The sequence below is a fragment of the Dipodomys spectabilis genome, unplaced genomic scaffold (genome assembly GCF_019054845.1).
Source record: "Dipodomys spectabilis isolate Male_0828 unplaced genomic scaffold, ASM1905484v1 ptg000009l, whole genome shotgun sequence".
In the NCBI taxonomy this organism is placed as follows: Eukaryota; Metazoa; Chordata; class Mammalia; order Rodentia; family Heteromyidae; genus Dipodomys; species Dipodomys spectabilis.
Genome location: NW_024870686.1, coordinates 16,581,608 through 16,596,074, shown reverse-complemented (window position 1 = coordinate 16,596,074; position 14,467 = coordinate 16,581,608). Strand labels below are relative to the sequence as shown.

The window sequence follows — 14,467 nt, the reverse complement described above, 5'->3', positions numbered from 1 at the left end:
CTTTGTTCCAGTACCTTAAAAAGCCTGAGCACCATTTACTGGTAAGTCTCTCAGAGCAGGGTTCTCTACTGTGCAGAATGAGGCATGCCTCAATTCAGCTCAGCTCTATGTTGAAAATTTTCCTCACTATTTTAATTACAGGTGAGAAAAAGGAATCAAGAATTTTACAACTTAAAATAGATTTTCTTATATCCAGATAAGTTTCAGAGATGGGATAGATAAGCATAGTGAGAGATGACTTCCTGTATTCCCAATGGAACCCAACAGCTTAGTGTTTTGATACTGCTATTGCATGAGTTGCATATTGGGTTCTATTTTGTTTTTCTGATCCAGAATCTTAATTTTTACAAGAGTGACCTGTGTGCACTTTAAAGTTTGAGGAATTATGGTGGAGAAAGTTGACTAATTCATATATATTCTTACTTGCCTTTTTTGGGGGGGGCGGGGGGTGGTACTGGTTTGAACTCAGAGCCTAAATCTTTCTAGGTTGGTCTAGCTCTCCCACTTGGATCATGCATTCAGCCCTGCTTCTTGCTATTCTGGGGATAGCTTTGAGCCACAATTCTTGAGCAATTAGTCTCTTGAGTAGCTAAGATTATAGGTATGAACCTCCCGGGCCTGGCTTCCTATTCCACTCCTGTACAGATCTTTCTTCTCCAAATTCCCACTGTTTAATATAGGGTGATTCTGACTGGCTCAGGATAATCTTATTTCCTTTGCCAATAACTGGATCAGAAATGGGAGCAGGGGAAGGTGGCTCAGTGGTAGAGCGCTTGCCTTGCATGCCTGAGGCCCTGGGTTTGATTCCTCAGCACCACATAAGCAAAAAGAAAAAAGCTGGAAGAGGTGCTGTGGCTCAAGTGGTAGAGCGCTACCTTGAGCTCAATAGCTGAGGGACAGTGCCCAGGCCCAGAGTTCAGGCTCCACGACTGGAACCCCCCCCCCCCCCCACAAAAAAAAGAAATGGGAGTAGGAAGCCAGGTGCCAGTGGCTCATACCTGTAATCCTAACTACTCAGGAGATCTGAGGATTGCAGTTCAAAGCCAGCCCTGGCAGGAAAGTCTGTGAGACTCTTATCTCCAATAAACCACTAGAAAACCGGAAGTGGCGCTGTGGCTCAAGCGGTAGAGTGCTGGCCTTGAGCTGAAGAGCACAGGTACAGTGCCCAAGCCCAGAGTTCAAGTCCCACAACTGACAAAAATGGGAGTAGGAGTATAACTTAATTCTGGGCATGAGACGAAGTGGAAGTTAGCTAGGAATGTTTCCTTACAATGTTTCCTTACTCTCTGGACATTGCAATGTCTCAAGTGAAAACTGATGCAGATAGGCTAAAAATGAAGACAGAAAAGCACCAGGCAGGAAAAAGAGTAGTAAGCATTTTGAGTCTTCTATAAGGCCATTAAAATTAGTCTAAATGTTATATTCCTAGTTAATTGACTTTGCGACCAATCTTATGTGGTAATGGAAATGACATTCCAGATATTTATGGTAAAATAGGATATTGGGTAAAACTGCTAAATTATCAATCATTTAAAATAAAAATCTTATTAATCAGCAAAAATTCATAAGGTATATTTAAGCTTGGTATCTAGTTTTTAATATAAAAATGTTGAAAATTACCTTTTAAAAGATGATTCAGGTCCATTGTGTCATGCAAGACTTTCTGTTTATGTCTTTGGTCTAAATTAGACTCTAACACTGGTGACTTTGGGGCAAGATGGGGCACGTGTTTTTCTTTTCCTTTTTTGATTGCTTTCAAATATTTGGAATCCTTTCTTAAAACCTCAACATCTTCATAAACTTCTTGGTTCACATTTTCTTGTTTTTTAACTTTTACTTTTTGATGATTTGATGTTCCCAGTTCAAAAGACTGAACAGGGCTGATGTCTGGAGTTGACAAAGGAGTAACATCTGTCACAGTATCTTCAGATTCTTCAGTGTCTCCCATTTTTGGCTTACTACTTGAAGGTTGTGTCCCTGTTAATTTTTTTCTTGGCTTATTTTTTTGTTTTGGTGATAAGACAGTTACACTAGGTATTTGTTTCTTTGATGAAGATTTACGGACATTAGCTTCAGTATCTGAAAAGTCTGTACCTGAATCTGAAGATGAGGAAGATAAAGATGAAGAGGAACTGACCTTAGAATACTTTTTACTTACATTTTTTTTAAAGTTATTAGATGGTTTAGCTGACTTTGATCTCACAAGATGTTTTTTTCCATCATCACTGCTTTCTTCTCCATCTGTATAGTAATCATCCTCACCTTCTTTTACAATTTTAGGAATTCTACTCGGCATGGGCAAGTGTATTTTATGTCCTGTTGTAGTATCACGTAATTTTTTTGATCTCGAACAAGTAGTTAATGATGAACTTTTGATTTGTATATCATTTGCTACAGGGTGTTCATCTAAAACAAGTTTTGCTTTTCTTTCATTTCCTTTTTCATTAAGGTAATTTTCCTTTGTTTGTATTCCAAATGTCAAATGTACATGTTCTGTATCTTTATCTATTCTCTCTTTAAGACCATCATTCTGTCTGTCAAAAACTAATAAGTTATTTTCACATTTATTTGCTTCTTCAAAGTCACTGTCAAAAAAAGAATGGTCCACTTCACCTTCTGATATATCTCCAAACCGATCCATGATGGCAAAAATATATCTGAAAAGTAGTAAAGTGTAACTATTAGATTGAAAAGTAATTTCCAAATAGTTTTCATTTTTAGACTGTAAGTACATAATTTTACTCAACTGAGAAATTTGGTTAGTAGCTAAAGAGAAACATTACAAAACACAGTCAATTGATGATGGGGCTTTAGGCATAAATAAAATTGTACCAATTATTGGAGACAAAGAAGTCTAATAGTTAAATTCACAAAGATCATCAAGGTAGGCACATCACAGAGATAGGTATTTACATGAACCATAAGAAAAATCTGTTTCATGGGGGAGGGAGAGGGGGGAGGCTGGGAAGGGATGTGAAGGATAAACAAAGGAGGAGGCTGCAATGCTTGGTAAGAAATGTACACATTATCCTGCCCATGTAATTGTAACCCCTCTGTACAGTATGTTCACAAATAAAATAAAATAAAAAAAGAAAAATCTGTTTCATAGTTTAAATTCAGTTTAAAGTTTAGAAGGAAGGATAATGTGTTAGCCAGTTTTTTACTGTGGTGACAATATTTTATCAAAAGAACTTGAAAAAGGATTTATTTTAATCCACGTTCTCAGGTTTCAGGTCATTACAGCAGGGAGGACACCACACAGCAGCAAGAACCAAATAGCAACCAGGAAGCACAGCATAGCCAGAAGAGACCAACACAAGTCCTTCAAGGACAGATCCTCAAAATGTTCTACTGCTTCCAAACAATCCATATATTTCAATTCCCATTACTTCCCTACTCCTCCTAAGAGTATACTCAAAATTTTAATCCATCAAAAGATTAAGTTATTCATGAATGATTTAAAGTCATATCTAGAAACACCCTTCACAGGCACATACAGAAGTGTGTTTTACAAATTTCTAGGCATCTCTTGACAGTGAAGATTAACAATTATATAGATAGTATTAAAATTTCACAAGATCAGTTATTCCAATGTCAGTAGTATAATGGAAACTAACAAAATCTCATGTTTTAGTACTTACTTTGTTCTATTAAAAGTTCTCCCATCCTTTCTCATTGAGGAATAAAAACTAATGCTTACATAGACTGTACACATAGCTTAGAGTCAAACTTCTGATGATTATTATTATCATAATCTGTCATATAAATACATAGGCAAGATTATAGGGGAAGAGTATATATTTCTCACTGCCTTAAAGGGAGACTTGTATAAGAGACATTTTCTAGCAGACAGCCAATAACCATCAAAAAATAGAAAAAACAAAGCATACTTTTTAAATATTAAGTTAAACAGTAGAATAAATGGGCAGAGACCTGTTTTTGTCGTAAACTTTAACTTACTTGTTGACCTATACATTTTTTTTTTGGTCAGTTGTGGGGCTTGAACTCTGGTCCTGGGTGCTGTCCCTCAGCTCTTCAGCTTAAGGGGAGCACTCTACCAGTTGAGCCACAGCGCCACTTCCGGTTTTCTGGTGGTTTATTGGTTGTTAAGAGTCTCATGAACTTTCCTCCTGGGTTGGCTTTGAACCACGATCCTCAGATCTCAGCCTCCTTAGTAGCTAGGCTTACAGGCATGAGCCACTGGCACCCAGCTGACCTATAAAGTTTTATAGGTACAATTATTTAAATAATAAAATATTTAATTTAAATCTTAATTTAAAAAAATAATTAAATATTTAAATGGGGCTGGGAAGGTGGCTCAGTGGTAGAGTGCTTGCCTTGTATGCATGAGGACCTGGGTCCAATTCTGCAGAACCACATAAACAAAAAAATGCCAGAAGTGGCACTGTGGCTCAAGTTGTAAAGCAGTATCTTTGAGCTGAAGAGCTGAGGAGCAGTGCCCAGGCCCAGAGTTCAGGCCTCAGGACCTACCAAAAAAAAAAAAAAAATCTTAATACCTAAAACAATTTGAATTAAACTAGAATTATTATTATGGAGTTTAAAGTTTTTAAAATGTTTAGAATTACTAGAGTAGCCTTAGAAGCAGTGTCTCATTATCTATTATTAATCTTGAGTTCAGAGATTGATTTCTCCACTATAAATGCACAGGATTCCCTAGAAGCCAGCAAAGAAAAACAAGCATCTTACTAGACCATCTACTGTTGCCAGAAAGCACAATATTCAAATATTCCTGGAGTAGTGGTAATAAAGGATTCAATTTGTGTTAGCTCTGTCATTGTGACAAAAACACCTGGTAGAAGCAATTTAAAGGAAGGAATTATTTATTTTGGCTCATGGTTTTAGATATTTAAGTTTATCATGGCAGGGAGACCAGAGCAGAGTAGTTCACACATAGCAAATGAAGCAATGTGGTAGAGGCCGCTCATCTCATGGTCCATGAGATGAAAAGAGTATCTGGGCTATAGTGGGCTTTCTGTTTTTATTTCATCCTATAGAATAGTTCTGCTCACATTCAGGATGTCTTACTCTCTTATTTAATTCTCTCTGAAAATGTCCTCACAGACATACTCAGAAATGTGTCATAGTAATATCAGGTATTTATCAATCCAACTAAATTAACCATCATGCCATTTAAAGTGGTATCACTACACAGGCAGGCAAAACCCTCATGAATCCCAACACATATATATGTAGTAATAAAAAAATATTCTGTGGCAAGCCATGAGTCCATAATGACATTCAAAGGGAATATTCGTTATGTGAAAAGACATAAATACCTCCAACAAGAATCATGTAGCCAACAATGCAACTCTGTACTTAATGTATTCAAATTAGGACCAATTACAGTAAAGCAAATTGGACAGTAAAGATTATATAATGTATAATCTGCACTAACCAGGACATCCTATAGCAAAGCAGAGTAGCATCATAATCTAAGGGAAGATTAACTTGTATTAATGGTGTTACAGTTAAATAGGTTCAATATGTATATTTTATTACCACTTACAAGAAAACTTGTCAGCCTTTAAGAGCCTTTTGTACACTTGATTTATAAATTTTGTTTTTGTGGAACTGAAGATCAAACCAAAGCTTTCAGCATGCTAGGCAAACACTCTACCACTTACACTCAACTTAGTCCTTAGACTTATAAAAATCAAACTCTAACCTACTTTTAAATACTTAATGGATTTTTAGGTTTATAAGCAAAGTCTAAATGCTTAGGAACATTTCCTATGAGTGAATCTTGTTAGGAATTTGAGGTTTATATAATAAAAAAGACTGTGATAATAAACAGGGTTGCAAATGATGTACAGTGTTCAGGGAAATGGTTATATATACATTATATATATTTGTACATAGACCTAAATATGTACACAAATACATTATATACTTGATCCTAAGAGCTCAGCCTCCTGAGTTCATAGGATTACAAATGAGGGCCACTGGCATCTGACAGAAAACTTAGTATTTTCTATAAGCTAAGTGATCACTGACCAAATACAAGTTGGGTTTTTAAGTTTTAGCATAAAATTTAAACAGAAACATAATGTGTGAAAGTACACCTTAAAAGTTAAGAAATATCAGCTTATCAAATTCATGTCTAGTACTTATTAAGATCGAAGATGTATAGCATAGATATATGCTGTATTTACATTACAAAATTAAATTTTAAGAGGAAACCTGGGGTGTAGCTTAGTTATAAGAAAGCTTGCCTAACTAGTCACGGGCAAAACCACAAAAGAAAAACTCAAAAAACAGCTTTTACACTACAATTGGAGTTGAGCAGTTGAAAGAGAGACCTTATGGCTACTAATGTTCATCATATGATCTTTAACTAAACAGTTTGTAAATCTGGTTAGATAATATGCTAGCATGAAAAAGAAAATAAAGTTGTTTTTATAATACAATATATACATAAGCAAAACTTGTGTGAAGGGGATACCAAGAATTAACCTGATAGAAGAAAAATTAACAATCACTTAAATAAATAAATATTTCCACTACTGTTATTGTGATGTTTGGGCAATAAATAATGAGTCTACTTAGTATTTGAAGATTGATGACTTACAGGAGAATTCTGCTACTTTCTGGCTGTGTGACCCTGGATATTATGTAAGAGTTTCTATCAGAGAGCTATGTTTTTTGTTTTTATAATTTTTTATTGTGATTAAGTGAATACAAAAATTTCAGTACTGTGAGATAGTGATAGTTAATCTAACCTTCATGAGACAAATTGTCATTATTGTGGTATACAGAGTTTGTCAATTCTTCTTTTTTTTGTCAGTCGTGGGGCTTGAACTTTGGGCCTGGGTGCTGTCCCTCAGCTCTTTAGCTCAAGGTGAGCACTCTACCACTTGAGCCACAGCGCCACTAATTACCACTAAATGAAGGTTGGACAGTTTTTTTTTTCAACATCTAGAAAAGTTACTTCTTTGTGAAATAATTGACCTTGGAAACCAAATTAGAATAAGAGTTGTGATTATACTCCTTTTAACTTTATTTCATGGTTATGAATACCTCTGCAATTATATTTTTAATGTATCTTCAAATTATTTGAGTATTTCACACTAATTGTTAAAGAAAAGTAGAATACCATGTAAAAATCAAAATACATTTATGTATATAATATCTATGATTTTTTTTGGTGGCCCAGTAGTAATTTTTACAAGGAAAATGAGACCTTGTTGAAGGATACCAGTGGCTCATGCCTGTAATCCTACTCAGAAGGTTGAGATCTGAGGATCATGGTTTGACATTAGCACAGGCAGTTAGGTCTATGAGACTCTGATCTCCTACTAACCACACAAATGCTAGAAATGAAGCTGTGGCTCAAGTGGTAGAGCACTAGCCTTGTGCACCAAAGCTCAGGAACAATGCCAGGCCATAAATTCAAGCCCCAATGAGCAGCACACACACGAACATATGGGACCTGTTTAGTCATATTGCTAAAAAAAAAATCAGTTTTGCAGTTTGTCATAAATCATACTGGATGGATTTGCTATGTACTGTTTTCCTCTACTAAAGTGAACAAATTATATTTTTACCACAAATTAAATAAACCAATAGCCCTAGGTAGGAAGACTTTTGAATTCCAAACAAAGTATTGGCTGAGCTTATGATTAAAATCCTTTTTCAAAGATAGCAGTATTTTCCAGTATAGACATTGGCAATTTTGGACTCTGATGTTTACAGTATTCCGTGTGTGTGTGTGAGTGTGTGTGTGTGAGAGAGAGAGAGAGAGAGAGAGAGAGAGAAAGAGAGAGAGAGAGAGAGACATAACAAGAATTTGTTAGTAATCCTTGAAAATTTTACAAGAGATCTATGTAAAAAAAATCTATAATAACATATGGCACATTGTGTTAGTGTTGACACTTTTCCCAACCCCTACCCTCACAGTGCCCCAATTAGACTTGAAACAAGTTTTCTACAACTTGACTGGACTAATGCAGGCCTAGAGGAGTCATAAAACTCAAGAAATACTTTGCCCTTGTATGAATGAAGAAATGAGTGATGTGCTATTACACCCCTGATGTTGAGATCCAAGCCAACCAGGGATATATAGTGAGAACTTCTCTCAAAAAGAAAGAAAAAGGTTCATTTGAAAAAGGAGCTAGAGGGCTGGGAAGGTGGCTCAGTGGTAGAGCACTTGCCTTGCATGCATGAGGCCCTGGGTTTGATTCCTCAGCACATAAGAGAAAAGAAAAAAGCTGGAAGTGGCACTGTGGCTCAAGCCACAAGCGCTAGCCTTGAGCTGAAGAGCTGAGGGACAGTGCCCAGGCCCAGAGTTCAAGCCCCACGACCAGACCCCCTCCCCCCCCCCCCCAAAAAAAGAAAAAGGAGCTAGATTAGCTCACCAAAGGACAAACTGTAACTTAGAAACCAAAATATTATGCTCTTAAATCATACTGGGATAGTAGTATACAGTCCCAAACTGGTTGCATTTTGTTTGGTAAAGCAACTTCTTAAATGATCTATTTTGGAGACATATAGTAAAATGTCTAGAATCTAAGTCATAAACACAAGGGGCTCATAAAAAAAGGAAAGGAAATGGGCAGAACTTTTCATTTCAGGACTGTGATATCAGAAAGGATTCTAGATGGTTTATTTGTAGTTTCAGGGGTTAAACACTTGAATCAAAAGATGGAGTAAATATGAAAGCTATTTTAACAAAGGAATGCCTCAAAAATAGAATGCGCTACTTTGTAAGACTTAAACCTTAAGACGCTAGACAGGCTGGAGCAAAAACTGAATGAGCACTTGCTGGGATGCTACAAAGGATTATACATTAGGAGAAAAGCATCTTTCCTAATTTCCTAATAGGTCTAAATTCTAAAGTTTACCCACAAGTGAAATGACCATAGAATCTTCCTTGAAATCCCTAGTTTTCATCCCTATTTCCCATCTTTCTTGTGATCTTTATTTAGCATAAAGATCATTTTCAGCTGAATCGAGAATAAACAAATATATAAAGAGGCCCTCTCATACCAGCAACTTGTGAAAAATGAAGACTCCTCAGTTTTTCTGGCCATGAATAAGAAAGGTGACACTGAGATGGGCTTGCAAAAATAAAGCTTGCTAAAATGGCTTTTATTATGTTTCTCCTATTTAACTCCCACAGTTTAAATTCCCTAAAGAGATAAACCCCCCTTCTTCCTTTTTCTTGCTTCCATAACTTTATCAATGTTTGTTTACATGAACTCTTTGGGTGATCCCTTTGCTTCCTTTTCCAGGAAGACCCCAGGTCCATAAAAATTAACATCAAATAAAAGTGTGTAGTCTTTTTCTCCCATTAATCTGTCTTTCTCTTTTAATGTAGTTTTAGCTATCTGGAAGGTTGAGAGATAAGAGGATTATTAGACTCCAGGAGCTGGAGATAAGCCTCTGTAACTTAGCAAGGCCTGACTAAAAAAACAAGCAGCCCCTTCCAACCTTTTCCTTATTGAATGGGAGCTTCTGATGCCTAGTTCATTTTCACGTTTCCTAGGCCATTTAATTAGGACCTAACAAATAGTTTCCAACCTAGCATCTTTTATTGTTTTCTGCCCTGTCCCTTCACCCCCTCCACAAATACACAAGCCAGAACTACCTCCTTTATGCACATTTTGTTATGTACCAAGCCACCTGCTGCCCTAGGTGGCCATAGTTCATGAGAGGTGGTGTGCTGTCTGGTGTCTGGGAAACTTTTCAGGTATAAGTTTACATTCACAATATCTACAAAGACAAGGCTTACGGTAAGGACTTCAAGACTTCTCTATCACTCAATTTCCAGGAAAACGTATCTTGACAATACTATCCACTAAGCGATTCTTTTGCTAACATTTACTTCAGAGTTAGGCTCGATTCACATCAGAGTAAGAGAAGCAGTGGTTTTTTCACCAAGGACCTATGATTCTCTCTAGAACGCATAGGGAAAGGGTAAAAAAAAAAAAAAATCAAATGAATAATAGTTCGTCAGACCACAATAACCCCTCTCTCAGGTGCTGGATCACAGTAGGTTTTTTGCCAAAGCTGCCTGGGAGTCACTTGGGACCGTCCTCTGGAACTCATGCAGAGAAAGCAAAAGAAAGATTAGTGCTTTCATGACACATTAATATATAAAGGACCCTGGAATTTTTTTTTTTAAGAAAAGACGTCATTTTTGTCCAGCTGACATCACACTTCCCAAGAAGAGCCCCCCGCCCCCTCCCCACTGGAAAACCCAGTCACCACCAGTTTTTGCACGACCACCGTGTCACCACCACCTCCAACCCCGGCAGGGAGGAGGAGAAAACTAGCGGCCCCTCAGGTCCTCCGGATTCGAGCACCCAGAGGCGGGCAGCAAACCGCCCGAGCCAACTGCACGCCGTTCTCCTCCAGCTTTGTTTTGGTTACCCCCCACCCCCTGCACCTCCGAGCTGGGGGGGTGGGGGCCGGGCTGGGAGGTCGCAGGGCACACAGCGGGGAACCACGGCGGGCCCGCCTCCCGAGCTTCCGCGCCACGCTTCCCCCGTACCCACCCCGACGGCTCACAGCCGCTCCTGAGCTCCGGACCCGGGAAACGGATCCCGAACGGAGAAGAAGGGTGGCGGGCGCACCGCGGCAGGGAGGAAGGAGGGGCTCGCGCAACGCTCACCTGGGAGCCGTGGCGGCTACGGCTCCTGGAACGCCGCGAGGAGCGTTCGCGGCTGCCTCGCGCTTTCGCTCGTACCTTATCACGCACGCACGTACGCACGCACGCACGCGCCTGCGCGCTCCCCAGACCCGGCAAGCTCCCTGCTCCCGGCGGCGCGCGCGCGCGCGTCCCCCGAGCTCCGTAAACCAGACTGCGGCTTCCGGAAACGGAAGATGTCGGGATGGGAAGGAGGGAAAGTTTGGGAGTCGCGAACCCAGCGGCGGGGTGCGGTGGACGGCGGGGTCCGCGCGTGTCGCTACTGCCTGCGGCGTCACAGAGCAATCGCGGGAGGGGAAGGTCAGCCCAGGCCTGCCTGCCGGCCTGCGGGCCTTGGATACATTCACAGCCTCTCTCCGACCTGGAGTGGTCGGTTGTGAGCGTGAGTTATGAATGGGGAAAGCTGTTTCGGTCATGTTATTATTATTATTTACCAAGTGACAGTAAGTGAAATGGGTCGTGGGGCTTGAACTCTGGGCCTGGGCGCTTCCCCTGAGCTTTTCAGCTCAAGGCTGGCGGCGCTCAACCACTTGAGCCACAGCGCCACTTCCTTTTTCTGCGTATGTGGTGCTGAGGAATCGAACCCAGGGCCTCAGGCATGCAAGGCAAGCACTCTACCACTGAGTCACCTTCCCAGCCCCGTCTTCATGGTATTTTAATATCAGCACCCCAGTCCTCTGCACCAGGGAAAGCCCTCCTACGGGTCCAGGAGGTGTAGCTAAGACCATCTAAAATAAAAATGATGCCAGAGCTGGTGGCTCACGATATTCATCCCAGCTATTCAGGAGGCTGAGATATGAGGATCATGGTTCAAAGTCAGCAAGAAAATCAGAGCGCTCATCTCTAATTGACCACTAGAAAGCTGGGAGTGGAGCTGTGATTCAAATAATAGAGGGCTAGACCTTGAGCAGCAACGCTCAGGGACAGTACCCACGCCCTGAGTTTAAGCCCCCCAACTGGTGCTCCACCCCTCCAAAGCTCAAGGACAGTGCCCAGGCCTTGAATTCAAGGCCCAGTATCGGTGTACATATTCTTCATAATGTATTGAGTGCTCTACTTCCTTGCATTTGAACAATCAGACATATGGTTGACACCGCGGAATAACGGCACCCCCAAAATGTCCACCACCTCTGATCCCCAGAACACATGAATATGTTGCTTCACACGGCAAATGGAATTTATGTGATGTGATTGGACACACAAATTTAAAAAATTGAATTATTCACATCACTAGAGTCCTTATGAGACAAAAAGTTCAAAACTATAAAAATGAGACTGAAGTGATGTAGGGGAGAGGCAATGAGCCAAGGGATACAGGCTACCTCTGGAAGCTGAAAAGGGAGGGGAAATGGATTCTCCTCTGAAAGAATGTAGCACAGCTAACTGACATCTTGATTTTAAATTCCAGAATTATAATATGAATTCTAGAATATAACCCAATAAATCTGTGCTGTTTTGAACCTTTACATTGTGTTATTTGTTATGCAACAATAGGATACTAATACAGTAAGTGCTGAGAAAAAATATTATTTACGTGAGAAAACAAACTTAAGGAAATACCGATTTAACTATAGCCTAAGGAATCCCAGACAAGGAACAATGTACCTTCTAAACAAGTTTTATTTCTGTGCCAGTAAATAAAAACAATCGTTTATGTTATGTTTTGTTGGCTAAATGAAAGGATTTCATTTCAATTCTGCTTTATGAAACTTTTGACACTAGTGTACTACCTTTTCACCCCTGCATGGGTGGCTATATTTTAAAGATGCTTCCTGGAAAGAAAATACGTAACAAAAAAGGATTGTCTAAGCTGTATAGGTATTTTAACCCTTGTGTACTGCTTATGTGAATGTAAAATAGAACAGAAAACCATGTAGCATCTCTTCGAAAAGTTAAACAATGAAAATTATATTGAGCCAATTATTATATATACTTCAGGGTATATATATATATATATATATATATATATGTATGTATACCTAACAATCAAAATAGGGTGTCAAACATAATTGTATGCTTTCATAACCGCATTATTCCTAATAGCTTAAAGGTAGAAACAACCCAAACATCCATCAACACACAGATAAAATGTTGTATATGTGGTTATATACGTACAAAAAGACATTTAGCCATAATGAATAAAGTTCTGATACATGCTAAATAACATGGATGAGCTTTAAAGATACTCTACTAGTAGTATAGGGAAATAAGATACAAGAGGACAGGTATTGTATAATTGGTATGAGGTTACTCAGAATTATCACATTCATAAAGTCAAAAAGCAGAATCCTGGCTCCCAGGAAATGGGAATTATTTGATGGACTTAGGGTTTAAGTATGAATTGATAGTTTTGGAGATGATAATGGTGATAATTACAAAACAATGTAAATTTACTTAATGTTACTAAACTGTACTTATATATAACCAAAGTACTTTATATGGATGTATAAAAATAGAATGAGACAAAAATTGTTTAGAGGAGGAGTAAGAATGTAATACAGCAATTAAGGTATGTCAAATGCATGTATGGAAATACCACAATGAAATCCTTTTGTACAATTAATAGATGCTGATGAAAAAAATAAAACTACTTGTTAAGTAACAAATTTTATATTGTATATATTTTACCACAATAAAAAAATAACGATTTGAAAGTGCAGATCTTAAAAGTAATTTTGACTATTTTGGTGGGGGCTATCAATTTGTAAGCATCATCTTACCCCAGGTGTTAGTCACTCAGGTTGCTACAACAAAATCTTGTTGGCTTATGAACAACAAACCTTTGTTTCTCACAGTTCTGGAGATTGGGAAGTTCAAGACCAAGATGCTAATAGATTGTCTAGTGAGGGCTTGGTTCCTGGCTCAGAGATAGTTTCTTTTCTGTCTGTCCTCATGTAGTCTAAGAGGTATAGTCTTTTTATGATGGCATTGATCCTGTCATGTAAACTGCCCTTGTGACCTAATAACCTTCAGCAGCCCTCCTCCTAATATCAACACATTGATGACTAGATTTCATTGTAGGAATTTTGTAGGAGATATAACAATTCAGATCATAGTAAATTATTCAGACCCTAGTTATCTGCATTATTCAGACAAGCATTTACTCAATAATTGAACTATAACAAATACAGTTTAATAGCATATAGATGAATTCAGAGTTTTGGCTAATTTGTATTTTGGAGAAATTAGTTATTAAGAAGTCACAATTTCTCTTCCTGTAAGTGGCCAGAGGTGACCTGTGAAAATGGTTCGCTACTCTCTAGACCCAGAAAACTCCACAAAATCATGCAAGTCAAGAGGTTCCAATCTTCGTGTACACTTTAAGAATACCAGAGAAACAGCCCAGGCCATCAAGGGTATGCATATCTGAAAAGCGACCAAGTATCTGAAAGATGTCACCTTAAAGAAGCAATGTGTGCCATTCCGGCGTTACAATGGTGGAGTTGGCAGGTGTGCCCAGGCCAAACAGTGGGGCTGGACTCAGGGTCCGTGGCCCAAAAAGAGTGCTGAATTTCTGCTGCACATGCTTAAGAATGTAGAGAGTAATGCAGAACTGAAGGGTTTAGATGTAGATCCCTGGTCATTGAACACATCCAGGTGAACAAAGCACCTAAGATGCGCCATCGAACTTACAGAGCCCAATGGTAGGATTAACCCATACATGAGCTCCCCCTGCCACATTGAGATGATCCTTACTGAGAAGAAGCAAATTGTTCCTAAATCAGAGGAGGAGGTTGCACAGAAGAAAAAGGTGTCCCAAAGAAACTGAAGAAACAAAAACTTATGGCACAGGAATAA

General features: G+C 38.9%; 1 protein-coding gene and 1 pseudogene across 1 annotated transcript in view; one reads left to right on the top strand and one right to left on the bottom strand.

Annotated features, from left to right (window-relative positions):
* The window catches only part of Cfap97 (cilia and flagella associated protein 97), a 27,835-nt gene extending 17,125 nt beyond the window's left edge, over positions 1 to 10,710 (bottom strand). Inside the window, exons 1-2 of the mRNA XM_042700072.1 lie at positions 10,634 to 10,710; positions 1,621 to 2,657 (exon numbers count right to left, since the gene is read on the bottom strand). Of these exons, the coding sequence (XP_042556006.1) occupies positions 1,621 to 2,641 (1,021 nt within the window). The 5' untranslated portion in view covers positions 2,642 to 2,657; positions 10,634 to 10,710. The remainder of the gene's footprint in view (positions 1 to 1,620; positions 2,658 to 10,633) is intronic.
* LOC122125567 lies at positions 1,250 to 14,467 on the top strand (annotated as a pseudogene).